Source organism: Neurospora tetrasperma (assembly GCF_000213175.1).
Source record: "Neurospora tetrasperma FGSC 2508 unplaced genomic scaffold NEUTE1scaffold_81, whole genome shotgun sequence".
Classification (NCBI taxonomy): domain Eukaryota; kingdom Fungi; phylum Ascomycota; class Sordariomycetes; order Sordariales; family Sordariaceae; genus Neurospora; species Neurospora tetrasperma.
This window is the reverse complement of record NW_009799179.1, coordinates 5,685,913-5,713,142: the sequence shown is the minus strand read 5'-3', so window position 1 is coordinate 5,713,142 and position 27,230 is coordinate 5,685,913. Positions and strand designations below refer to the sequence as shown.

The 27,230-nt window shown below is 51.1% G+C and overlaps 6 protein-coding genes across 6 annotated transcripts; 3 read left to right on the top strand and 3 right to left on the bottom strand.

Annotated features, from left to right (window-relative positions):
• Nucleotides 1-122: 122 nt before the first annotated feature.
• On the bottom strand, nucleotides 123-4,274 carry NEUTE1DRAFT_126249 (uncharacterized protein; the record flags this gene model as incomplete). The annotated part of the gene is made up of 3 exons (XM_009858137.1): nucleotides 123-2,127; nucleotides 2,208-2,487; nucleotides 2,549-4,274. 3 exons carry the CDS (start codon nucleotides 4,272-4,274, stop codon nucleotides 123-125), a joined length of 4,011 nt encoding a protein of 1,336 aa, XP_009856439.1.
• A 1,561-nt stretch (nucleotides 4,275-5,835) lies between these two features.
• On the bottom strand, nucleotides 5,836-7,223 carry NEUTE1DRAFT_126248 (uncharacterized protein; the record flags this gene model as incomplete). The annotated part of the gene is made up of 2 exons (XM_009858135.1): nucleotides 5,836-7,045; nucleotides 7,126-7,223. 2 exons carry the CDS (start codon nucleotides 7,151-7,153, stop codon nucleotides 6,171-6,173), a joined length of 903 nt encoding a protein of 300 aa, XP_009856437.1.
• A 6,793-nt stretch (nucleotides 7,224-14,016) lies between these two features.
• Nucleotides 14,017-16,341, top strand: NEUTE1DRAFT_105772 (uncharacterized protein; the record flags this gene model as incomplete). The annotated part of the gene is made up of 3 exons (XM_009858134.1): nucleotides 14,017-14,721; nucleotides 14,848-15,011; nucleotides 15,066-16,341. 3 exons carry the CDS (start codon nucleotides 14,017-14,019, stop codon nucleotides 16,339-16,341), a joined length of 2,145 nt encoding a protein of 714 aa, XP_009856436.1.
• Nucleotides 16,342-18,904: 2,563 nt separating this feature from the next.
• Nucleotides 18,905-21,365, bottom strand: NEUTE1DRAFT_105770 (uncharacterized protein; the record flags this gene model as incomplete). Its single annotated transcript, XM_009858133.1, has 3 exons — nucleotides 18,905-19,332; nucleotides 19,405-21,043; nucleotides 21,108-21,365. The coding sequence occupies 3 exons, from the start codon at nucleotides 21,363-21,365 to the stop codon at nucleotides 18,905-18,907; spliced, it is 2,325 nt and encodes a 774-aa protein (XP_009856435.1).
• A 1,317-nt stretch (nucleotides 21,366-22,682) lies between these two features.
• On the top strand, nucleotides 22,683-23,393 carry NEUTE1DRAFT_96856 (protein HMF1; the record flags this gene model as incomplete). Its single annotated transcript, XM_009858132.1, has 3 exons — nucleotides 22,683-22,838; nucleotides 22,908-23,125; nucleotides 23,186-23,393. 3 exons carry the CDS (start codon nucleotides 22,799-22,801, stop codon nucleotides 23,300-23,302), a joined length of 375 nt encoding a protein of 124 aa, XP_009856434.1.
• A 640-nt stretch (nucleotides 23,394-24,033) lies between these two features.
• Nucleotides 24,034-24,543, top strand: NEUTE1DRAFT_114712 (uncharacterized protein; the record flags this gene model as incomplete). Its single annotated transcript, XM_009858131.1, has 2 exons — nucleotides 24,034-24,114; nucleotides 24,175-24,543. The coding sequence occupies 2 exons, from the start codon at nucleotides 24,034-24,036 to the stop codon at nucleotides 24,541-24,543; spliced, it is 450 nt and encodes a 149-aa protein (XP_009856433.1).
• Nucleotides 24,544-27,230: the final 2,687 nt, after the last annotated feature.

Sequence of the window (27,230 nt, the reverse complement as noted above, 5' to 3'; positions counted from 1 at the left end):
CAGCCTCATCAGATACCATTTAATCTGACTTTCGCTTAGTTTCCTTCTCGTGTTTTTTTTCCTTCCCAACCTCTACTTTGCCCAACTGCGCGGGTGCCTTTGTATGAGGCTTCTTGCTGGCTTTAGTGATCTTCCCCCAGAATCATCTCCACCAACCTATCCCGTTCCGTACTCTTCTTCACCAGCCCCCAAAACGTACTCGTATCTGCATCTTCCCTGTTCTCCTCCGAACATTCGTCATCACCAAAATAGTCATTACTACCAATACTTCTTTCCGCTAGCCTCTCACCGTGATCACTAGCGCCACCACCATGACCACCATCATCCTGTCTATGCCTCTCCCTATCCCTCTCGATCCCCCTCCTCACCAGCTCTCGCGGCGCCCCAAACTCCACCACCCGCCCCTTGTCCAACACTAGGACTTTATCAAAGTCGGCCACCGTCGACAGCCGATGGGCAATCACCAGCACCGTGGTGCCGGTACTCTTAACGCACTTGCGCAGCGAACGCTGGATGGCCGCGTCGGTCGCTTGGTCAATGGCCGACGTGGCCTCATCCAGAACCATGATCTTGGGGCGGGTAAGCAAAGCGCGCGCGAGGCAGACGAGCTGTCGCTGGCCCTGCGAGAGGTTGGACCCGCCTGTGATGATGGGGTGGGAGAGGTTGGTGAAAGGGTTGATGCGGTGGCTATCGGGGGCGGCATCGTTGGTAGCTGTGGTTGTGGCGGAGATGGCTGGGGAGGGGGGAAGAGGGAGCAGAGGGGCTGGAAGGGTTACGGGAGGTGGGGATATGGGCTCTTCTTCTGTTGGTGAGGGTTCGAGTATGTGTGCGGGCTCGGATGTGGGAGTTTGTTCGACTTCGAGGATGGAGGTGAGGGGTGTTGGATTTTCGGGATGTGACTCAAAAGTGAGGAGGTTGAGGGGGTCAATGTCGCTGGTGTCGAGAACGAAAGGGGTGATTTGGACGCGGTTGTCACCCAATGTGTGGATGTCGTCGAACATGTCGACTTCTTCGGCCGCGGGCTCGACGGTGAAGTCAACGGTTTGGGGGACAACAATCGGTGCCAGGAGCGGTGTGGTGGAAGCCGTGTTTGGGTGGGTAGAGACGGCCGTGCTGGGTCCCATGACCGGAGTGTAAAAAGATGGTGGGTAACTCTGGTTGTTGTAGGTTGAACCGATTAGGTTGACACTTCGTAGGGCGTCGTATATCTCTGTATCATCTAGACGGCCTTCGATGTCTAGATTGGAACGTAGGGTGCCTCTATTGACGGAATGCATCAGTATCCACATCAAAAGGTGTAACAAGTCAATTTCATATGCGTACGAGAAGAGGAATGGATCTTGGGGGATAATGACGAGACTTTTTCGCAGCTGCGTTAGCTTCAATGTCGAAATATCGAGGCCGTCAATGCGGACCGAGCCTCTGCTGGGTTCAAGAAGACGGAAAAGAACAGAGGCAAGCGTCGACTTGCCAGCGCCCGACCGGCCAACAATCCCAACCCGCTCGCCGGCTCCAACGGTCAAGCTGAGATCGGACAAGACAGGAGGAAGATCGCAGGCATACGAGGCCGTGAGATTTTCGACTTCGATGTTCCCATCCGCTGGCCAGGCTGCAGGGGCGTCCAGACCTTGTTCGCTTTCACGTTCAACCTCGATGTACTCCAACACCCTCTCGCAGGAGCTAAACCCCAATTCTAGCGCTGCCACGGCCTCTAGTAAAGATGTTAGCGCGGAAGTGTAACGGAAGGCAAAAGACAAGCTGAATCCTGCGAGCGCAGCGCCTACACCACCCAGTGCTACGACACTGGCCACGATGGTGACGAAGACGGCGCCGAGCATGCCCATGCGAAAACCCATCCATCTCTTCAAGAGTTGCTGTGCCCAGTTTGCGGAGCTGTTGACGTCAATCAATTGGTACAGGTTGTTGGTGTACGATTGAGTGCATTGAAAGCCGCGAATGGTCGTTAATCCGGACAGCACGGAGCTGAACTGGTCGTAGATTGGGGAGTTGGAGACGGACTTGAGGCGCTTGACCTCTCTGGCGACGTATATGAAGTAGTTTGCAATATAAACGTAGAGGGCAAAAAGGAGTATGACAAAGAAGAGGACGTATAGCGAGACGGAGGAACTGTGTAGGACAGGTTAGCTGAACCCATTCTGTCTGTGAAACATTACATCATGCAACAAAAGGCGATGGGTACTACATACCATGTCACGACGATGATCATCAGTAGTAGGGCTGCTTGTAGGAACGTAAACGTCGGGGTGGCCAGCGGTTTGTCGACGACTGACATGTCCGAATTGAAGCGGTTTAATACACGGCCCGCTGGTACAGTTTCAATCCATCGGATAGGCGCACGGAGGATCGTATGTGTGAGCTGTTCAAATAGCTTCTTGGAAGCTCGCATTCCGATGAGAGTGAAGGCAATATCGCGGATGAGTTGGGACGCACCAACGAGGAAGCAAACTAGAACATATGTCGAGATCCCTATGACATCGAGTTAGTTACACTTCTTTAGCATGGTTTGTATCCTTGTCCCGGAACTTACAAAAGCGAATACAGAGCTTAGAACTCCAAGGCATATGTTGGCCAGAAACGTATCCAAAAGTCGCTTGCCAGTATGTTTGATGATACTGGGTTGTAGACGATGTCTGTGAATTTGCTTCAACGGATGACGCCCTTTGAGCAAGTTCCTTGAGACTCCATGTACGAATAATACCCAGAACGTGACCAAGAAAGAGCACGGCCATGCCTAGAGCCCAGTTCAGGGCACCACCACTGGCCTCATAATATGCCTTGTACACGTCCCATTTGACCCATCCAGCAGCTCTCTTCTCCTCGCCAGTTTGTCTGCTTTCTGTAACCCTCGCGGTCGAACTGGAGGACGAGGCTGCTCCGTTACCATCAGGCCGAGTCCACGTTAGGCTCCCAGGTTCGAGCATTGATGTGGCAGGTCTTATGTTCTGGCTTTCGGGAGCCTTGTACACGACAGACTTGAGGCGTCCGCTACTCAGACGCACCAGACAGCTCGCGTACGGGCGAACAAGATCGACATGATGAGTCGCAAGAATTCTTGTCCTTCCGACGGCTAACTCTCCCGTCAATGCCTCCCCCACGATGAGCCTGCTCACATGCGTATCCACAGCGCTCAGGATATCATCCATCACGATGATGCCGGCTCGCGAATATAGGGCGCGGGCGAGGGCTATTCTCCATCTTTGTCCGCCGGACAGCGAAACGCCTCTGGGTCCAACTTCTGTTTGGTCACCGTCAGCCAAAAGCTGCAGATCCTTCTTAAGGGCGCAAGCGCAGAGAACCTTGCGGTAGCGGAGGTGGTCGAACTTGAGGCCAAAGAGAACGTTGTCCCTGACTGTGCCGCTTTCAATCCATGGAGTCTGGGATACAAAGCACGTCAGGGAGGGTATGATCCAGTCTTGGTCCGAAATATTTTCGTCTTCGCTAGGCTCCGGGGCAGAAGGAACGTAGATGTCACCCGCTATGAGCTTAACTTCGCCTAAAATTGCAGCGAGCAGTAGACTTTTGCCCGAACCAGTTTTGCCCGCAATGACACTGAGCTCACCGGGCGGGAACTTCACGTTGATATCTTTGAGCATGGTATGTGCTCCTCGAGGTGGTGCTTGAGCATCGCCGACTTCGTCAGTATCTTCAGGTCGGGGCCAAGCTACAGTAGCGTCCTCGAAAGCGATCAGACTCCCTGGCTTAGTGACCACTTGCTTGTCCAGACGGCCAAAGTACTTGTCCAGTCTCGAGACACTTGCCCATGCTTCAAGTAGGTTGACCTGTACCTTTCGTAGAAGTGACACTGCGTCGTCCAGCTGGTCAAACAAGCCGAGGGCGGTGAAGATGACTGAAGCTTTGATATGGGATCCTTGCTGCCATACATAGACCGTGAAGGCAACGCTGGCTAATAACAATGGTGCAAAATTAACAGTCAAGAAGATTAGGCATTTCCCGAGTGCCACTCTCCAATACTGCTTGAGCTCGTCGTCTCTGCTTGCCAGGATCTTGTCCTCCCAGAAGTCCTCAAGGGCCGAGTACCGGATCTGGCGCATTCCCAATAGCGCCTCGGCCAGCAAATGCGCTTTGTAATCTCGGACTCGCATCAAACCAAAGTTCTGATCTCGTTGCTTTCGTGGCAGGTGGAGATTGAGAGGAATGGTCAGACTCGCGGCGGTAAGCCCGGAGAGGACAGGGAGCCATCCCATCAAACGGATAAGGAAGGCGCTTGCAAGAGCTAGCTTGAAAGCGGCCATGGGCAAGTCGCTGTTGCACTGACAAAAACTGGTGACGCGGGAACTACATTGACTGGAGCGTCAGAACTGAAGCACTCTGTGTAGATCGATGGTAACTGGAAGGCGCATGTCACTCACCTGTCAACCTTCAATAGGTTGTAGGCCGATTGTCCCATCTCCCCATCCCTCCTCTTTTTGGTTTTAAGGATAGTGCCCGGCTGACCGTTACCATTTGCGCTCCCATTCTGCCCGGATAATTTCGAGGACCCATCACTGTCTTGTCCTGCGTATTGCCTGAGAGCTTTGGCGAACACCAGAGTCTGCACCAACGACTCAAGGGGAATATCCATTCGGCTTTCAGTAATCCATTTCAGCCAATTCGTGGCACCAACTTGCAGTGTTTGTGTGAGAAACAAAGCAAGTGCCCAGACTAGCAACATGGGATCTTTGGGCGAATGTTGGGTTCCCTTTTCGATCTTGGAAAGGAAGCTGTAGAGTACAAGCTGGGGAAATATCGACAAGATGGCAATGAACAAGGCCAAGGCCCATTGACGTGCCAGGTCGCGCACATAAAATCTGAACAATTGTTGCCAGAAACGACCCGGCTTTATGTTCTCGGTAAAATTCTTCTGTATGTTTTGCGAACGCGTGATGAACTCCAACCTGGGCAGATCGGCGGGTTCCAGTTGCCTTTCTTTGGCGGCATTGAAAATGTTAAGGTTCCAGGAGAATGATAGTAGAGATAGGAGTGACACCGCCTTTTGCTGGTCAACAACCTGTTGCTTATGGAAGATATCTGGGCGTCGAGGAAACGAAGCGAAGGCCACCGCCACCACGAAAACTGACAAAAGTTGGATCCCATGTAGAAATGCCGAGATCTTGCTGCTGATTTCCCTTCCGATGAGCAACCCAATCACTTGGAAGCCATGGTTGAAGGACAGCAAGCCTGTCAGCAGCAATGAAGAGACCAAGCCGAGGATAGTCATACGAAACCTTGTATGGTAGTCATTCTTGGGCGGAAGAAAGGCGCACTGTAAACATAAGAGTCCCTGGACAACTGAGTTAAACTCATTGATCCTTGCCCGAACTTGGTAGTGCTGGCCTGGATATGATGGTACATACAGCTAACAGAATCTCTTCCCATGACGAGAGCTTGGATATGTCGACAAAGATCGCCCTGGAGTCTCGAGAGTTCAAGACAGGTATCAGTTTGACCGTAATGGATGCTCCCAAATTTGTCAGCACTCCTAACCAAAGTGTGAGCATGGAACGGAAATCTACAAAGGCCCTTGTCGATGCCTCTGTTGCGTCACCATTCCGGTCTTGATAGTGTGCTGTATCGGCCACACCTCCACTCAAAGGCGCATATTCTCTTGCAAGACTCATCTTCCTGGCAAGCAGGTATTTGAATGTCGGAACTGTAAGAAGTGCAACCAATACGGGTATACCTATATTGATCACGGCTGGGAAAGGTGCATAAATTAGCATGCTGAAAACATATGACATGTGTTGGTGGGATTGCGCAGTGGTCATATTGGCTGTCATATCCTAGTAAAAACAGAGTCAAAACAGCAGTGGTATTAAATAAACCTTCTATTGATTGGGCCAGCCCATGGTCTTTTAAGATCGTAGTGAATGAAAATTGTTGGTACTCTTCACTGTCCGAGGGCAATACCAATTGGATGTTTTGAGTATGCATCGATGTGGATCCCAGATGGGAGTTGAACAAGACCGAAACCATCAAGAGGTCTCGCTGTGAATGCTGATACCTTTCTTATTCCGTCTGCTCTTCCTCGAACAGTTGAGTTCCGTGTCGTTCAGGATGTCTTATCCACCCTTCCTCATGAACCACAGCCTGTGATAATGCAACGTCGACTCATCCGAAACCTCTCTTCGTGACTAACCGCCGTTATTGACTTAACCGCTGACGACAGTTCCCATGTTGGGGTGCAACGTTTGCCCACTGAAAGCGCTGCTATCCTCGCTGGCCAAGAAGACAACTGCAGTAGCAACCTCACTAGGCTGAGCAGGACGACCCAAGGGTGTGGATCCGAACTGCTCCTGGTTCTCTTTCTTCATAGTTGATGGGATGAGAGGTGTCCAAACGGGTCCGGGGGCAACAGCATTGACGCGGATGCCGTTTCCAGCCTGCTGATTGCTCAGACCGCGAGTGAAGGCCACGATTGCGCCCTTGGTGGATGTGTAATCGAGAAGGTCGGGACGACCGATGTAGGCGTTGATGCTGGCGTTGTTGATAATAGTGCTTCCGCGCTTCATGTATGGCAAAGAATACTTGGCCAGGTAGAAGTAGGGGTGAATGTTGGTGTTGAAGGTGTTGATCCACTGGTCTTCTGACAGATCCTTAATGTCATCGACTACCATCTGGTAGGCAGCGTTGTTGAAAAGGATGTCGATTTGGCCATTGAAGATCTTGACAGCCTCATCAACCAGTTTCTTGCAGTTTTCCCTGTCGCGGAGATCCGTAGACACCAAATGGCACTTCTGACCGTACGCCTCAACCCTTCTCTTGGTTTCCTGCGCATCCTCCTCCTCCTCGGGAAGATATGCGATGACTGAGTCGGCTCCCTCCATGGCAAAGAGGATGGCGCTCGCGCGCCCAATGCCAGAGTCCCCTCCGGTGATGAGAGCCTTCTTGCCCTTGAGTTTTCCGGCAGCGCGGTACTTCTGGCTCTTCCCGTCAGCGGTAGGAATCTCATCCCACAGGGGCTGCGGCTTCGGCATCGCGGTCTCCTTGCCGGGGAAGCTCTGATGAGTGACCGGGATGTTGTGGCCTGTTGTCGAAAAACCCGAGTGTGTCAGAGCATGTTCGTTGCAGCGACGCATCAAGTCAATGCTCATGGAAGAAACTCACCCTTCTCGAATTGTCCCTTGTCTGTCATTTTTGAATGTTTCTTTTCCAGATATTGGTGGTTCAGCTAAGGCTTTCGGCTTGGGTTCTTTAATTATTTGCCTGTGATTAGGTGATTGCAGAGAGTTGAAGTGATTCAGATAATTGAAAATGTGTGTTCATGAATCATTTCGGGAGCTTCAGCTTCTTTTGTTTACTTTACCTGTGCCTATGACGTATGGGCCTGTTGCTGGAAGAGGCAGAAGTCAATATCGATGACGACAACGGTCCGGTCATTGTGGCCAATAGGCCGCCGCATTGGTGAGTTCAAAGTGCTGCACCGCGCCTGCCGTTTTACCGTCTTCGGAAGTCCTCACATATGTAGGTGTACGGTAAGGCATAACTTCCAGTTCGTGTGCGCATCTCGATGAGAAAGAGAGCCAAGAGAGCGCAAGACTTGAATTCAAGAAGCAGGTGCGAGTTGAACAGACCCACTGGTGATGTGCTATGACGGGAGATAGTGGGGTACTCTGGCCCCACTCTGGATGACCCAGGCGGTTCGTATGTGTAGAGGTAGGTACCTACGACCTTATTCCTCCTCCGTCTTTCGTTGATCCCACGTCACCTTCACCCCATGCATGTCCTTGACTTGGGCAACTCCTACCTACCCCATATTCTCCGATATCCTTAACCCCTTGTTTTCCATATCCCTCTGAGCTTGCGCCCACGGATTCAGCACATCCTCTTCCTCATAGGGAAGAAACTCTACCGGTTCTTCCTATGCTACTCCACTTCAGTCCAATGCGTTAGCTTGTGCGGCCAGTTCCGCATGTTTCTCTGCTACAGTGGTTCGAGTTCCTTCCCATCGCCTGAGAAGATGGACGATCAAATGCGACGGTGGAAAATCAGGCGGGAGACAGAGATGGGTGCGAATGCGGTTTAGGGTGGAGAGGCCAGTTTTGGGGGAGAGGTAGTGAGGGTGAACTGTGGATGGTGAGGAGAAAATGATGGAGGAGGAGAAAGATGAGGAGGATGGCAAGTGAGCAGAGGATGGAGAGGAAGATGAAGAGAGCTAGAAGCTCTGGAAATCTGATGAGTCGTTTGTGTGATCTGCTTTTTTTGTCTGCCTTTCGACATCGGAACTGGTGTAAAAGGCGGCAGAGTATGCCTCGTACGTTGCTTGTTCGGTTTCAGCAATGTCGAAACCCTGTGTGAAGTCCTTCGGTTCTTCGAGTGGTACGCTCGACCGAGCGAAAGGATGCGATCCGAGTGGATCGGGAACCTAATATTGCAATCACGAAAAACGTCAGATGTGGTGGGAAGCGGTGATAACTCGCTGGCTCGCTTGTGCATTTCTTTTCACTTGCTTCAGGCTACCATGGGCGTCTCTTCCCAGTAACACGCCCAACGTGGCGGAACTTGGGTAACGGCGTGCACCTCATACCATATCTTTGAATGGCTGTTAACCTGCAACTAGTATTTCCGCATGCACTCTATGACGTGCCGAATCATTCTTTTATGGATTTACGAGCATTCGAATTCAAGTGGTTGAGGGTTAAGAAGTATTGTATACGAACCTGGAATGTTTGGCGGATATGTTTTTATGTGAAGGTACTTATCTTAGTCGATCAGGATTAGGTACGTTTGTCTTGCGCACATCCTCTGTCCTATCAGTAGCGTCAAAATGTCCTCGTACCTGTTAAGGGGCGTACGTTTGAGAAAGAACAATGGTGGTGAAGTGTCATAGGAACCTAGAGGCTGACTTGGAACCTCTTTGAAACATCGGATGCACAATCCACGGAAAAGCAAATCGAACAATGGAAAAAAACGCACATTTAGAGTATAACATCTCACTTTTCTTCTACAAGAAATCGTAATGACGACAAAAAATTGTTCACTTATAAAAATGTCCGTCGTCTTAGAGCGGCACGGGTCTTTGACCTGGACATATTTCTTTATCATCGGTAGCTGTTGACAGATGCTCAAGGGCAGTTGTGAAACAAACAACTCTGTCAGCAAAGTTGCTATTCTTGATGTAATCCATGATCTAGGTCCTTTCATAGCGCCCATCAATTCAGTCATCCCACATCACCTTAAGCTCGTCTCCTTCTACTTCGCCTACGAACGTTTGGGCGAAAATGAAACTTACCAAGGCCGTAAAAGATAAACCCGTCCAAAAATCACTAGCAGGTTGGACTTGGTTTTTCCCCTGGTCCTAACACAAAGCACCTAAATATGAAGAAGCCGCCGAAGGCGTGAAACTGGTGAGCCAAATTGGCGCCTGGTTTTTAATCTCCTCTCACTGGAAGAAGCTATATAATATCCTTCACAATGTCAAACACAGTCAATGCATGGTCTGCCAGATGCGCGGCTGCATGTTAGAGAATGCGGTCTAGAGAAAGGTTACATTAACAACCAAGAGTTATGGTTAGACTGTCCTAGAGTAGAAGCAGCGTAAACAAGACCGAACAAAGCCCGAAAGCAAACAACAAATTAGGCACAGGAGCGTCAAGCGCTCAGGCTCCTACGGGCTGTACAGTGAAGCACTACAAATGCTGCCTGTTGAGGAGTTCAACAGAGATGTAAAGAGCCGTATAAGCCCAATGTTCAAGGGTTCAGGCGGAATGGCCCCCAAATGCTGACATCGGTGCAATGCCGACTAGATTACAACTCGAGAAGCTTTCTCTATGTTGTCATTCTAGGCGGAGACGAAGGAAAATAAAGAGCAGACCTAGACGGAAGCATTGGTACACTCAGTTTCGCCAATGTCCACGGTTCACAATCTGGGTACGTTCTCCACCCCCATTTGATCAGTGCCTTTCTTCGCTTCCAGAGTCTGGTGATGAACACTTCCACCAGTCGAAAAATATAGCTGCCTGAGAGTTAGATCAGTCGTTTGATGCGTCGTTTGATTCACTTGGTCGTAGTCCAAAGCCGAGAGCAAGTAAGTGGTTCGTCGGGATAACCACAATAGGTGCATATAGTCGATGTCCTGTAACGTCAACCAATGACGAACCCCGTGCTCTCCCCTACCGTTGCTACCGTGTGTGAGACGTTTATTTCTCATGCGATATCCAACAGTCTCAATCACGGACAGGGATATTCAGACAAAGTAATGCTAGACCATGATCTCCGGTTGACGAGATCCAAGCCTTGCGGGATTGATAAGGAACTATGGGGCTGAATTCGGTTGCCAGAATGTGTATCTGGAGGTTTCCAGTTCTTTAGACTCTCTATCGTCCATACCTCTAAATACACACGCTCTCAGACCTCTGCAAGCGGCTTGTTAGTGGTGAACGTACCGAAAAGACTCAAGCCCTTTGTTATCGGCGAACAGGGCCTAACTGACAGAATCTACGTATTAGGTGCGTCAGAGTTTGTGTTTGGGAAGAAATTGGAGCAGTCTGCAATGCTTAGAGGTGCCTCGAATGTACTGATGATGCGACTAAGTTCTGTCAGCTGAAAACGGAGGGCTCAAGTCTTTGCGGCACGTGCATTTGACAACATACGTATACATCGGCTGTACACCTCTGCCGGGCTACCCTTCTGCAAGAATCCGTCTTTGTCACTGGCCCGAGCTGGAAAACTGCAAGAATTGAACCTTTTCTTCTTCAATCCTGGCAGAGGTGTCTCCAACAAGAAAGTGATGAATTTTAGGTAATATGATTGTTGTGGTTGAGAAGAAGCCCAGGAATCCCAGCGAAATTGTAGCTTTTATCCACCAGGTGCATAGACCGCACCTTCGAGTGTCAGCCGGACGGCTGTAAGGATAATTTGTCCTGCTGTAGATGCGTATGTAAGTAGACCGGATGTCAGGGCCTTCAGTTAGTGTCCTACATGTGTCGTGAAGTCTGACTCGATGATAGTCCATAGGGCTGAAGGGTGCTCGGTGGGGTATCATCATGGTGGAGTTACTAGATCATAAAGGGGAGAAGCTTGCGCACACGTCGTTCTTGTACACTACCAATAAGCTTCACGACTTGGCTCACCGCGGCGTGCGGCCTCTAGATCATCCAAGAGATAGAAGCTGGGTAGTTCAGCATTTTCAAGATAGCTGGTCTGGGGATAGCCCCAGGACTACATATTGAAAATGCTGAATGCCATACCCAATGTCTGGGTTTAGACAGAGAGCATCTTGTCACAGAAGGCTCACAGTAACGACAATAACGAGAAGAAAAGTGGAAAGCAGTACGATAATGGTCGTCTGTGAATCAATCTGTCCTCTTCATCTTTCAGGCTGGGGGCAAAGGGTTCGAGACGCAGCAGCGGCTCAGATTGGGGGCCCAGTTTCACCCCTGTCAGTGTAGCTCCAGGTATCGATCCCTTTAACTGCTCAAATGTATCATTTTCGCCAAGACCAAAAAGTGGACAATCGGTTGGCCGTATTTTATCCACCTTTACATCTGCACCCATGCAGATACCTGAATTTCGCCAACTTTTGTAGCACTTCAGGTATGGAGACCAGTCAACCAATAGGATCACCCTCGTCGCGCACAAAACGAAAACACGATTTTTTTTTTCAAACCTCAACACAACAGGCACAAATCTTATAATATTTGCATTCGACAAAAGGATTATATCCCTCTATCCTAATACTCTAAAGGCTAATGTAGAATTATTGGTTTTATTAGCGAAAAGGACACTTTTCGCATTGCCGATCTTTTGCATGGATACCTGATCCGCGCTGCTTGGCTGCGGCGGAAAAGTCACGAAGTACTGCAAGTCTTCCCCGGTCTTGGCAAAAATGATACATTTGAGCAGTTAAAGGGATATGCAAAGTTCTACTGGGGAGTGGGGTAGATTTGCATGATACCATATCCATTGCGCAGACAACAAACGTTCCATGTTTGGATGGCACTAAGAAATTTGGCCCGTCAGCAAATCAGACTCGGAACTTCTCACAAGGGCGGACCCGGCGTCCTATCATGATGTGGTACGCCGACTTTCGTGCCCGCCTATCGCGGTGGCTCAGCGCCTGGGGTTTACCAGACAGCCAGCAAGACACTCGCGATGTTACACCACAATGTACACTAGGAGCGCGCGCATATGCTGCGCATTCTCACAACCGACACTCCTGGATATCTTACAGGGCTGAAGTCGCCAGAACATGCCTGGAACCCATTGACAACTGTAGTCACTGTTGCAACACTGATTGCGGCGATGTCCTGCGCCGCCTTCACCTTCTCTTTGCTTGGGAGGATGTGGGTTATGGATAGATAAGTGGCCGTGGGGGAAAAGGGATGTCCCAGAATTCCGCCGTCCAATTGTCTACGTGTTCAGGAGCTCGGCCGGTCGCCATTAGCAACAGAATCCTGGTTTCCTTTGAGCGTTTGTTGTCGAACGCGTCCCCAGTAACAGAAAATTCAGAATGACAAACGGGCAGCAGACAAAGAAGTCGACTGCATCAGGAGATCTTGGCTGCTCTTGGTTGGAAGGTGAGGTGTGAATAAGCGTAGAAGTGCTCACTGTTGGCATCGTTCGCATGCCGATTGCCGACTTTCCCAGGTCTTGTACAGTACCTGATAGCCCTGCCAAAAGTCTTCGTTGCGAAGATTGGCTTTGCTAGTGGAAGACTTCCGGGAGACGCGTGTGGTCCCGAAATGAGGTGCATCCAGACAGGGCTGACATGGGTTTGTGGGTTGGTCATCGGATAATCAAGGGACACACTGCGGTGGAGCTGAGATGCTTGCTTGAATGCAATTGGCTGTTGGTCGGCAGAGTAAGCACAGCGGATATATTGCCGTCAATGTCTCGCTTTAACATCGCTTAAGTGGCATTTCCATACCATAACCAACGCCGCAGCAAACAGCCTCTGTAACAGAAAAGCGGGAGGTGCAGCAGTGCCAACGAGAAGGGAAGACAGACTCGAGAGCGAGAGTGATAGAGGGGTTGCCATAAAAAGAGATCGAGTGTGGCATTGGCACCGTGAACACCCCAAGGCAAAAAGCCCAAGCACAGGTGTTGGCGTGGGCAAGAGCAAAAAGAAGGATCCGCGCTCAACCACTTCCATCCAATGGCGGGGACGCTAGCGTGGAGCTGCGCCGCTTGACCCACCCGGACCCTAGTCCGTCAGCAGGCAGCAACGTTCGGCCTCGCTCCATTCTCCATTTCTCATCACCCATCCTCTCCCCAGCTTCGACTCTGTGACCGTCAGTTTCGCTTCCCGTTCACGATCCATTTTCCTCCCTCGCCATCCACCACAGCATCCTCCTTTGAACCCTTTTACTCTACCCAGGTCTTTCCTGCCTGTTGCTTTCGTCCGGTGTTCTGCCCCGGGTCATCCGGACTAGACTCGATCACTGCTATTATCCCCATTCACCACAGTTTGAACGACATACCCGACGTGTTAGCCAAGTACAGCAAACACAGCCTGCTATTGATACCAAGCCTGAATACCAACCCGATACCCAACCCTTTCTAGGTTTCTTTCCAATTCCACTACTCTACGCTACCGCACCTTTCTCCACGATCCATCTTTCTCCTGTTTCGATCGCCGCCTCCATCGCCTGCTATCGTGATCCTATCGCCAGCGCCTCAACCCAACAACCAGCCTTGACGTCCGGGATTCCAAGATATCTCAGACTCAGGTCAAAGTCGCCGGGCTGCCAGGTATTTGTCAGCTCGTGCCATCTCATCAAAGTAAGATAAAACCCGCCTGCTGGCATCTATCCCGCCCCGACATCTACCTCCACAGTCCTTGGCCAATCCTGTCCTGCCTCGTCTTGATAGGGGTAAAGCAAAGTGTGGGACGTCGTTATGATACATCCGGTGTAGCATACTGCCATTCCCTGTGACTCACACGACGTCCTCGGTCTCCCATGCCCCTCCTTACTTTGCAAGTTTTCGAGAGTTCATGGACTGACCAGAGAAAACAGTCGACAACATAGCCCATCAACTCCACACAACTCAGCAAACATGTCGAACCCTCGCAGGAGACCGGCGGGTGGATTGACCCTCAAGACGAACATGCTCCTACAAAAGGGAGCTACCTTCCACTCTCCCACTACTCCAGCCTCGGGGGATTCTTCTGAGCGCGTCTTCGTCCCGCCGTCGCTCCCTCGCCGCTCCCACACCAACTTGGACGATGTTATCGACTCCCGCTGCCGCCGCGTTGCCTTAGCTCTGGATGCGATCGAGAGGCAATTGGCCTCTTCAAATGACACCTTTGCCTCGGCTAGTCGTAGTGACAAGTGTATTCCTCCGCCTCGTGGGCTGCTTGAAAGAAACTTGGATTCGCCTATCATGCCCAAGGAGGTTGAGCCTGAGCGCCGGATGCTCCGTCCACGGACACGCCGTTCGTCTCGGCACCACGATTCAGACAGCGGTCTAGGAAGCTCGATTGCTTCTACTTCCGAGAAGGATGCCTCTTCCAAGGCCAAGACGACGAGGACTTCGGCTGTCGCCAGATCCGCTACCGCCCGCGCAGCATCAACACCTGATCTTCCGGGCCTTGGGGACCGTGCTACCAACCGCATCGTTGAATACATTTTGAAGCCTCTGCTTGCAAAGCCGAATTTGAAAGAGTTTCACTCGCTTGTGCTTGAGTGTCCCAAAAAGATCCAGGACAAGGAGATCTTGTGCCTAAGAGATCTTGAGAAGACTTTGATCCTCGTGGCTCCGGTAAGCGAATTTAAGGATCCCTTGGATGTTAGGATGAATACTTACCGTGCGCTACTGTCAAAGGAGAGGACCAAAGCTGCAGGCTCATACCTCGATTTCTGTCTGACGACAATCGACTGCCTCCAGGCAACTGTCCAGCACCTTGGCGACCGCGAGCTGACTCGCCCTCGCGATCTCCCCTACACTAGCGGTTATTTTGTTGATCTCGTTGATCAATTCTATAACTATGCCCGGCAGATCGCGGAAAGCAACAAGACCAAGGAAGGCGCCAATGACATGGATATTGATCCGTACGATTCTCTCTTCTCCTGCAACTGTGCGGCTTGCGCTGACGTTTACTTTAGCACTGATCAAATCAAGATACACGGTGGCCCTCACATCAACGGCAGGCTTTCGGAACTGGTCCGCGTGAAGAAGAACGGACAGGCCATCTCCTTGGCTACTGGATTGCCTGTGGACCTTTGTGATAAGGCGCCAGAAACCCCGGTAAACTTCAAGCGCTCCCAAAGCGAAGAGGCCCTGGATGAAGAGGAGGTTATGCGCTCCATGGCTCGCCGGAAGAAGAACGCCAGCCCTGAGGAGCTGGCGCCGAAGAGATGCCGCGAGCCTGGTTGCAACAAGGAGTTCAAGCGCCCTTGTGACCTGACCAAGCACGAGAAGACACATTCTAGACCATGGAAGTGCCCGGTCAAGACATGCAAGTACCACGAGTACGGCTGGCCCACCGAGAAGGAAATGGATCGTCATCACAACGACAAGCACTCCTCAGCCCCACCTATGTACGAGTGCCTCTTCAAGCCTTGCCCCTACAAGTCCAAGCGCGAGTCCAACTGCAAGCAGCATATGGAAAAGGCCCATGGCTGGACGTACGTTAGGACCAAAACCAATGGCAAGAAGCCCAGTACGCTTCCCAGCTTGGGGCCCGATTCCGGCCACCCCACTCCCCAGCTGCAGAACATTGGTACCCCTTCGAGCGACCGCAGTATGAGCATCGCCACTCCCTCCGATGATTGGAACGCTGGGCTGTACCAGACCAACATCGAGTTCCCTGCATATGTTCCCGAGTTCAACTTCAACACCATCCCGCAGCAGCTTGAGCTTGACTATTCACCCATTGACAACGGCACTCCATCACCGGATTCTGGCATGGACCACAATTCTGCGTATCAAGATCTCAACGAATTCACGCTCATTGATGACATCTACGGTGCGACTATGCAACTGCCCAACCAAGTCATTTCTCCCTTCTACCTTAAAGACATGGGACAGCATCTCGGCGCGTACACCGCGCCCGACCTCTGCCAGCCACATCCCGCCCATATTTCCCCCATTGGGCAAGGAAACACGATGCTTTTCACGCCCCCTACTTCATTGGGGGAGGTTGATGATGGCTTTGAGGATCACGATTTTGCCATGAGTAACTGCAATAATGTCCCTGGAGACTTCATCTTGTATCCTCCCACCACCGACGCCTACTCAAAACCCACATTCACTGAATCACTTTTCGCGAACGTGGACATCCCGAGCATGGCTGCCGGCTATTCCCAGCCATCATCTCAGGACATCTTGCACGCCTATCCAAGTGATTGGACTTCGCATGATATGAATGCTTACTTCTAAATCAGACAAGTTGGGGAGAACGCGATCCACTGTATCATGAAGCTCTATGCGCGCGACTGGACTCGGAGGTTCCTGGGCCCACCTATCCACAGAGTACAGGTTGGAACCTTGGGTGCACTGCTGATACCAAAACCAAGATGTAAAAGAGAATATGACAGTCAATTCTACTCAGTGGATTACTGGAGGCGGGATGGGGTATGATTTTATCAGCGAGTTTGAATGGGTTTTAGCGATTTAAGGACCTGTGTCCTTCTGTGTTATATTATGATGTAATGAATGCGAGCCTACGGTTGATCAAGTGGGATTTGAGAGTGGCAGATGCAAAAACGAAACTGCGAAGGAAGGGTAGAGGTGTGTTTGTCTGTTATGGTGTTATAGTATTTCTTTTAGGCAAACTCAGTTCCTCCTTCCCACTTCACACACTTTCACTGATTGAATCGAACCGTGTTGCATGCTAGAAACACTACATGGGTGGTATTCGACCGTGAACTGCACTTGAAAATTCATAGTCTCTTCCATAGCCATTGATGACAAATGCGTTGCCTTTTTCTCGACCTGTGTCAACTCCATGTGCTTTCCCTTGCTGACATTGTTCATTTCTGCTTCCTCTCCGTACTCAAGTTCCTGACCTGAACTACCATAATACCAATGATTTACAGCCAGCATTGCCCCTGCACGCCCGATTCTCCCGGCCGGACTCGACGGTCGTTGTCGCCGTTACCTTACCCGTGCTTCACCACCAGTAGAACCCTACAGCACAGTCATCTCTCCTGCTGATGCTAACTCCCCTCCTTCGCTGAAACCCCCCTTTTGCTAAGAAATCCGGCTTCCGGCATTAGTTGCATTAACTGGGGACATTACTGTATGTACTAATAGCGGCTGACGGAGCGGCAGGGGATCGTCCCTACCAAAAGCGTTGCTACGTTCGATCGTTATGATCCGTGCACGAAGCTCCAGTCCTTGCAACTTGTGGTGGGGTCTCTTTCCTAGCTTAGAGCATGAGCCACTTTTTTGCACCTCTTACAAACTTTTCCTCCCGACCTCGCCCGTTTCAATTTTTTTTATCTTCTTCTTTTCTTTGGCTGCGGGCGATCCGAACAAGTCCTTCTTCACAACAGCGCCGCGATCTTATCTCGCACTACGCAACGACCGTGGACGACCGATGGCTTAATCGACCACTTGTTCAATCGACACAATGCTATGAGAAATTCTGCATGACGCCTCACGGCGCGCCTTGAAGGAGTTTCGGTTGGGGGGTTGTGGGTGGTCTGTCCATCACGGACTGGTACCATCACAGTCGGGGAAGTCGGTCGGTCGGACGGATCGGATTGGGTCTGATGGAGCGTGTGAGGAAGCACAGATGATGAACGATTAAGGGTCGAAATCGGTACTTGCTTGCCGCTCGTTGGCTTGGCCTGCTCGCGAGAGCTCGCTCAGCTTAGCGGGCGCGGTCGTTATTGAATCTGCCTTTTCCTCCCTCTTCTCATCTTCCTCTGCTTGCTTCCTCATCCTGTCCTCCTACAGGTACCCAAACCAACCCGTCACGAGCCGGCTCTCCCCTCAGCAAACATTTCAAGTGGTACGTTTCTACTTTTCCTCCCTGTCCTCCCTTTCCAGGTCCTCATCATATTCATCCAACCCCCCCTCCGTATATCATGATGATTTTCGCAGCTCGCGCTGCAACCCTCCATATTTGTAATAGGAAGAGCCGTATGAACCTCCTCGGGTTATTCCTTCCTCAACAGGGTGGGGACCCCTTGGCTGGCCCGCTATCTAAAAAGCTTGTCCCAGAAAGCCACTTCTCTTCGGGGAAAACGCCTGCATCGTCATATGCTGGCGGGTATCTGGAGGATGGGGGGTAGTGTGGCTGGTGAGGTTGGTGGTGCTTATAAACTGGGTTTCTGAAATATACACACACATCACAAATATTTGGTGACCATGTCGATTTGTTCTGTTCAAGACCATCTCAAGCTAACTCGCTTGAAATAGACAGATTGTCGAGTTGTTATTTTTGCAACAGTTGGGTGGTGGGTGGTGGTAGATGGTATAGAGTGATATCATACGATAAGCTCTGGAAGTTGCTGGGCTTTGGTGCCCCGACACCTCGAGAGTTCCTGTGATAGACTTCGTTACGAACAGCTGGTTGGAATAATTTAACATTGATGATACAATACAACCACTTTTTTACATTTAGAACATGTGATTGTTAAAGTGACATTGTGCCTAAGCTCAAGATGTTGCGGCAAACAGCAAGGCATATACTAAATCAGGATCTTGCAGTAATCGGATTTGATTTTGATCTATGGTGAGAATAGCTCTAAATCCGTATCAGACATAGGAAGGTAACAAGACTTTGAGATCAGTTCCAGCTCTAAATCTTGCTCGCATGCCAATATTAGTCCGCACATTGATGTGCTCAGATTGAGCTGGAAACGCCTACACGCCACCTTACCACTTCCCCCATTTTCGCACTATTACACACTCAAACACAACTCTACTGTACACTCACAGTCTCCTGTGCACATACATCTGTATGGTTTTGTCAAGTGACAATGGGTCTACTCTACTTGGCGAAGTGAAGGTCGTAGCCCAGCCACTTCCTCCGGTTAACCTCGGGAGCGGTCAACCCAGGATATCCGTAGGTCAAGGGCAAGAAGAAGTACCAGCCAAAGGCGACAAGGACCATGATGACAGCAGTCGCGATCCAGGCGCCAGCCATGCTCTGGCCAGCAAGACGCTCGCGGGCACTCAAGCGGCGCTTGGTGGTAGGAGCGACCTTCTTACCCGACTTGCTGGGCTGGTACTCAGGCTCCGCTGAGTCGGTGCTGAAGAGGAACTCCACCACCGAGCCAGTAACAAGTGCCGAGGCAAGGTGAGCCGGTAGATAATGATGCAAGAAGAGCTGACGGCCCATGACGAAGAAGGGGAAGTAGTGAGTTGCCCAGGCGAGGAAGAAGAAACCAGTAGAGTTGTACAAGCGGGATCGGGTACCTAGTATGTCCAGATTAGCCTCATGTTTCAAATCACAGTCATCATAACAACGAGAAGTGCAAGGGTACTTACGACGATCCATGGCGTCGAGCCCACGGCGGAGCGAGAACTGATCTGCCAGGACAATTCCGGCATAGATAGCCAAGACACTGCTAGCGAGCCACCATCCGATGGGATTACCAAGGAAGTAGATCTGCTGGCGAGTATCGTTCTGCGTCCAGAAGCTCACGCCACGCAATAGGAAAGGCCACTGGTACGGCAGAGAGGCATAGGGATGGCTACTGGTGAGCTGGTTGTTGTGCCAGAACATCGACCGCTGCAGCTCGAACCACTTGCGCAGGAACGGAAGAGTCTTGACCTTCTTCTCAGCCTTCTCACGGCGCGCGTGATCCGCGGGCAGAGACACAATGTCCTCAACAAGCCAGACGTTGGAGCTCTGTGCCAGTTGCTTGTTGCCGTTGATCTCCTGTTGCTTGTGACCCCATTCTGGGAGTGGCTTCGAGTGAGTCCACATGGCAACCTTGCTCGGGTTGTGGATCAGCTTGAAGTGGCTGGAAATACTTTTGAATTCCTGGTTGGCCTTTCCATGCTCGATACGAATTTCAAAAAGAGTATCAGCCGCGCGGTCGCCATAGGCATCTCCAATGGAGACGGTGGTGAATTCTTGATTGGTAGGATAGTAAGGAGAAGCAACATCGTGAGAGAGCAGGATGGTATCCGTAACAATGTGGCGAAGCCTCACGAGATCATGGTTCTTGATGGGATGACCGAGCTTCTGATCGTCAGGGCCAGGGGGAAGGATCTGCCAGTAGTTGTTGGTATCGTTGAAAGGGTAGCCAGTCACCTGTTGACCCTGGCTCGACACACGGCCATCGTCATATCTCAGCGGGTACTTGTCCGGGTGGCTGTGAAGGTAGGCCTTGGTCTCCTTGTGCCTGATGCTGATGGTGTCATAGTAATCAATGGTGACGGCGTTGGCGAGCATGATGTTGTCACTGAGGGTCTCCTGGAACTCGGGGGTCATAAAGTCATCGCCAGGTCCAGAGCGAGTGAGGATCGAGAAGTGAACTTGGAACCAGAAGAGGTAAAAGATGAAGGGCATGATGATCAGACCAAAAGCCCTAGCCGCAAAGTGCTTGCCAAACTGGGGCAGAGTCAGAGCGCCACCGGGACGCTTGATGTCCAAAAGATCCCACAAGTCGATGCATACGGCAGAACCAATCGTGATGAAGGCGAAGAGGCCGACATACTTGGTGGAGATATCGCAAGAAAGGGCGAAGCCAGTCAGGATCAGCCATTTCCACCACTTCCTGGAGAAGGGCTCGTGCCTCAGCTTGTGGAACTTGATATAGCAGAGCAAGCTGCACGCCATAGCAAAGACCAGGGTGGCATCGAGGAGAATCAGGCGAGTCTGGCCAATGTGAGCGTTGTCGAGGAGGACAAGACCGGCGGCAATCAGACAAGCTGGAAGGCTATAACCCGACTCCCACATGATCATATAGACAACCGAGACGGTGAGAGCACCGAGAATGGCGGGAAGAGAGCGAAAGGCGACATAAGGGACCTTGTTGCGGATGTAGGAATCGCCAATGTTCTCGAAGTGGAAGTGGCCATCATAGCCGACCAACCAGCCCATGAAGGCAAAGAGAAGCTTGCCAAAGGGAGGGTGCACATCAAAAAAGTATGTTCTCTCGAGATAATAGGACGCGAACTGTGTGACGGCTCATGTCAGCCATGGCCAGTGGATATACGGTGCACCCGGGTCATCAAAGTACCTTTCCAAAATGGACTTCGTCGAACACGACCTCATCGGGATGGCTGATGCCCCAGAATCTGGTAAGGAACGCCAAGCCGGTGATGAGGACAAGAGCAAGTTTATATTCGAGTTCGGAGCCAGATTTAGCTGGAGCGACGGCATCCGGAACCTTGTCGGTTTCGACATCAGAGGAAACGCCATTCTTGGCTTTCTTACTCGAGGCTGGCACGTTCCTCTGGCGTAGAGTGGCCTCGGGGGTTGCTGTTGTGGAGGCCATGGCGGCCGGTCGAAGTGGTTATGGACTCAGACGTGGCCTATTCAAAGATTGATTGATGTTGTTAGGAGACAGGGCCAGCATCGATGGTGACGGAGATGGATGGACTGGAGCCTCATGACGTACCGTGAAGAGCAAGTCTCCCGTACTCTTGGGCGGTTAGACGCGAGGGATCGAACTTGCCCGTTGCCTTGTAATAGAGTGTTTGCACAATACTGGTGACGGGAATAAAAAAGAAGGCTTCGGCCACACCGACGGCAACAGACGTCTTGAACCACGGGCGTACGCGAGAGAAGGTGGGAGGTGGAAGTTGCATTTGCAAAGAACAAGGTGGCCCTACGGGATCCAATGAAACGGACAGCTGAATCGTCTTCTTGACAGGCGGACAGGGGCGCAAGGCAGAAGGCAAGGCTCGAGGGTAGATGAGCAGGGTTGCGGGAGCGTGAGGTGCAGCGGGCAGGTTGAGGTACGTACGCACGCAAGGAGATACAACTAAGGTAAAGTGGCAGCTTTTCAAGTTCCCAGCAGCCAGGAGCGAGCGTGACAACCTACGCGACATTCAATCTCAATTTGTAGAGGTACCTACAGAGGTACCTAGAGGCTGGCAGCGGCGGGCCCACACGAGGCCCAGGGGTCCATTACGGCTGTTTTGGTGTACGCAGTAGGGGACACCCGCTTTGTATTGTGCCGGTGCAGAGGCTCAGACGTCTTCTCTTTGGCAGGGCAACCCTGACCGGGTGTATTGGATTGAAATTTCATGTGGATAGTTCGACCTCCGTGGCCTACTGTATATTTATCTGGCTTGCGCCCATTATGTACACTACCTCTAACAAGATTCACCTTACAGTAGCCAGTACAACGATAAGTTACCAGCGTGCAGCGCCCTGGTCCGAGTCCCTGAGATAATGAGGTATGTACACCTCGATCCCCGCCTCTCGAGGCTGTTCCCCGGGTATTGGACGATGGTCCAAGCTCCCGCCCTTCCTCTTCAGCGGAAGCAATGACCGAGAAAGTGGCCGTTGGCAACTTGGCTCATCTCGGCGCAAAAGGTCCCCGAACCTTACGGCCCGGCCCAGGTACCAGGTACAAGGCCTCTGCTAACCGGCGACGGAATGCGGGGTTGATGCCCCACGAACCCTTCCAGAATAGAGGAAGAGTCCGAAGAACGGAGGCGATGAAGTCCATTGTGTAACGATATTTTATCGGTAACTTGGGAACTGGACTCTGCATCCACAGTGTCAATGGTCATGCAGTTTGGAGACGATTACCTAGCACATAGCAGCTGGTGACCCACAAATGGTTTTTCTATCTCAATTGACCTGATGTTTGCCATTGCTGCCAAACGTGCTTCCAGAGTGATCTTTTCACCATCCATCTCTTCCGCCGCCATCTTCATAACAACCAGTCCCATTCCGACCCTCTACCGCACAGTCACCATGTCTGCCACTCCTGTCTTCTCCAAGGACGCCGCTCCTCGTACGTGCTCTGGGATGTATCAAGACTCACCAGTTCGGTGATGACTAACCTGTCTTGAACTGTATCTAGCTGCCGGTCCCTACTCTCACGCCATCAAGACCCCCGCTGCCATCTACTGCTCTGGCCAGATCCCCTGCGACTCTGAGGGCAACCTCGTCGAGGGTACCATCCAGGAGAAGACTGCCGCCTGCATCAAGAACCTCAAGGCTGTCCTTGAGGCCGCTGGCTCGTCCATCGAGAAGGTCGTCAAGGTCAATGCCTTCCTTACTGACATGAGCAACTTTGCTGTGAGTCTTTACTTAGTCTGAGCCTCGTCTTGACCTCGCAATCTACTAAACGCTCTTCAGGCCATGAACGAGGAGTACTCCAAGTGGTTCACCCACAAGCCTGCTCGCAGCTGCGTTGCTGTTTACCAGCTTCCCAAGGGTGTCGATGTTGAGATTGAGTGCATTGCCCTCCCCTAAATGCACAGGCAGCAAGCAAGTGAAAACAGGGAAGCAGCGTTGTTTTCGTCAGCTACAAATGAGAGATGAGTGAAATCAACCTGATGACGGCATTTGGAGATTGGCACCTGTGACGTTGATTCGGCCCACTCCCAACGTTTAACGCTCATCCGTTCCCCTCCCGATGATCCGGCATCCGGGGGCGCCGCGATCTCTCGGTTCAGGCCGATCAGACCGGGCCGCGCCAAGCATGAATTGCACCAGTCTCCCATCCGATTGCTTCTTCAGTCCTGGTTCATTGTTTGCAATTGCATAGACACGTATAGACCTGCTTGCGGTGATCGATGTCATGTATGCGTCAACAGGTAGTGGGCATTCGTAGACCTGAATGCTTGTTGATAGGCAGCAGTTTGGGGTCATGTGAAAGCAACAAGATCCGGACTGATTCGCTAGCAAATTGTGCAGTATAAGGTATTTACACCATAACAACCAACATGTAACGTCAGCATCAACTTTGCGAAGCTCGGCGGGCATTTCCCACCATCCAGTTCACCTGCAAAAACTCAGCATCAACTCCACATACGACACGCTAGCTTCAGTTAGAATTAGGTCTCAACCATTGCTAAGTGCGGGTTCTTGCATTTTCATGTCTTGAACCTGCTTTCAACCTGCATCATCGAGCTTCAAAAATATCAACCCCAACAACCCGCATATAACAATTTTTCAATCCTGCACCCGGTATCCCATACATTATGTCCAACCCCCCCGTGCCCGTCAGTGGCAATCGAGGCGATGCAAAGCCCGACACCAGGCGCCAGTCCGCGTTATACAAGGTGAGTGACGAGTGACCCCATGCACAGCCTAAATCAGATTCACTAACACAAACCTCCAAGGTGGTCATGACTCCGATCATCTTCGTATCCTTCATTATATCTCTTGCCATTGTCGATCTGAAGTACTCTATGCATCGCTCTCACTATCACGCCGAAAGACAGCCTAGCAGGCTGCCTCCATGGCTTCATCGCATAGTTTACAAGTATCGCCCATATCACTACACTGCCGTGGACGAGAACGGTAAACCAGTCGAGGATATCGACGGCTATTATCACAGCAAGCAGCGAAAACTCATGGCCATGGAAGCTGATGACGCCTTTCAGATGCGGCGTACTGTGGTTGCAAGTCTTGTGCTCGCGGGCATGGTTGCGATATGGGGAGCTTGGTGGGCGTTGAGATGGGTGTTGGGGAAGGTCTGCTGGGTATGACGAGTTGCGTTGGGTTAGCCACCCACATGGAGCAGAAGAACAAGCGCATATCATATCCCTGTGGGAGAGCCTCATTCGGATCTTGAGATTTCTGGGGCATCTCATGTGCCAGCCTCTTGGACCTTCTCGTCGGCACTACAGATATCACAATGATATGAAAGCACATAACTTGCTTACCACGAGGGAAACCAAAAAGACATCAATTTCAACCAACAATCACTTCTGTTCCGGTGTCTGCCCGCTTCCCCTCCGGGGAGCACTACCACATCCCTCCGCCGAGCATACTTCACCCCTCTCAAAATCTGTTTCCTTCCATCATCCTCCCCCACATACTCCTCGCTCTTCTCCTCCCCCTCCTCCTCCTCCTCCTCCTCCTCCTCCTCCACCACCACCACTACCACCACAAACCCCTTAGTTCTATGCTCAACCAACCTTCTCGCCGCCTCCAGCTCCCCCCGACGTCGTTAATCTACACTTCAAAAACCCAGCCTCCGTCACGAACACCATCGCCGCCGCGAACAGCTTGCCTTCAACTCCTTTCTCACTGACCGAGTCATCAACAATCAGACACCTAAGCCGACACGCCCCTCCTCCTTGATCTTCTTTATGCTCGGCATGCCCTTCTTGGACATTGGACGACATGATACCTGCCCAGCCCGCGCCTTTCCCAGACTGGTCCTGGCCCAGGCCCAGGCAACAAGCACCAGCGGGCATGCGAGGTCCGCTATCTGACCCTCTATCACAGCAGGCCCTGTGGTCTTATGGTGTAGTGTACTTCCCGTTGATGAAAACGTGCATGGCGGTTTTCGTAGCTCTGCAGCTGGGGCGTTGTCGTTGGTTTTACAAGCCTATCTCGACGACTTAGCTTTTTTTTTTTTTTTTAATTCCCATTGAGTTGAAGGAGTGGTTAGGGATGTTCAGAATGAAGTGGCCTCGTTTCTCTGTGTCTAGGTTGGGGTTCTGGGGTGGAAGCACTGAATGTTTGATGTTGTTGGCAATGCGAGTTGGGAGACACATGTTAATTGAGGACCATCTGATAAGGCACCCACCATCCTCGGCGTTGAGGTGATAGAATTGGAAGCTGATTACCGCATCACGTCAAAGTCTCTTGAAGTATCATCTGCTTGCACCATTATTCTGGCCCGGCTTTGGTTGGCTGTTTAACCTTGACGTGGCCGAGGAATGCTTAGGTATCTTTCTACAGACTAGGTAACTAATTTAGGGACCGGCTCAATGAAGGTCACTATTCAAGATCTAGTGTCTGTTGCATCCTTTGTAGGTTGCATAATATCGATCATAGGAAACAATGCCCTAGTTACCACGGCAGCTACTACATGGTACGGGAAAATCTCCATGGTGTGCCAAGAAAAACAAGAAGAAAAAAAAAGGTAAACTTGCCGAGAGGAGTGATAATGCAACAAATTATTCAGGCGAGCAGTTACCATCTAGCATCCCATCAAATATAGATAGTGTACATGGCGAGACACACATATGTGTTCAGGACATTCCTTTATGTCTTACCAAGAACCCAGGGGACAGGTGAAAAATGAAACCTGGGATTTGAAACACTGTTGAACCCGAAAAACAAGAAAAAAAAAAAAGAAAAAAAAAAGGAAAAGAAAGAGGGGTCTCACCGTAGGACGGGCCTGTGGGTGAAGGGAAGAAGAGAGCAGGTAAGCGGGAGATGTTGCCGATAAGCGCGAGACATGGAAGGAGGACAAGGGAGGGGACAGGCAAGGGGGTATGCTCACTTGATGTTGTCTTTCATTTTCTTCCTCACTTCTTTTTTTCTTTTTCTAAACTGGCTGTCCCCGGTTCCCGGTGGTCGCTCCCTGGACTGTTGTTGTTACTATTGTGTTTCACATCACATCACCTTTCCCATGCATTTACCCATCATGACAAGGGTGGATGGAGAATTGTTTAGTTTATCAGGGAACCCTGTATCCTTAGCCTGTTGAGCGGTCGGTTGGTGCTATGTATTTCAGTCTTGACCGCACAATGGATCTTCCCTTCGGACACTCCCAACGGCGGCCAGTATTAGTCTTCTTCTTTTGACTCCCCTTTGGCAACTTGGGTCACCATCACCATCACCAACAAGGGTCCTATTCACCATCGTCAAGGAACTTGCCGTGTTTGCATGTCAAGTCATGATATTTCTCATGCTTCTCTCCCGCGGTTGGCTGAGGTCTAGATCTAGTAACCTCATATAATACCCTAGTCACCAGGGGTAGGGAAAGAAAAAGGCTCCCTTCATTTAGCCATAAAATTTAACGAACCACAGTCATGGGAGCCACCCGACTAGTATAAACTAGTCGCTGATCGTTGATAAATGTAAAAAGCAAAAAGAAATCGAGACTTGCTTGAGATCATCGGGCTTGTGTGTGCGTTGTGTGGGTGGTTGGGGATTCGGCCTCAGCCGGGTACTGCACCGCCAACTTCATCCCTTGCCTACGATCCAGAAGCGGGTTCCTAAAAGCGCGCTCGAATATTTGCAGCAAGTCTACTAGGACATATGTAGGGGGTTGGAGTGTGTCTTGACGTCTCACCAAGATACACAGCAAAGAACCAACAACCGCTGAGTAGCCACGACGAGCTGGATCTGGATTCGGAACAACGGGTTGGTAAAACATGGACGTAAACATCAAGGAGCGGCACAGTAGATGAAGTGACAGTCGTCTGAGTGAAAA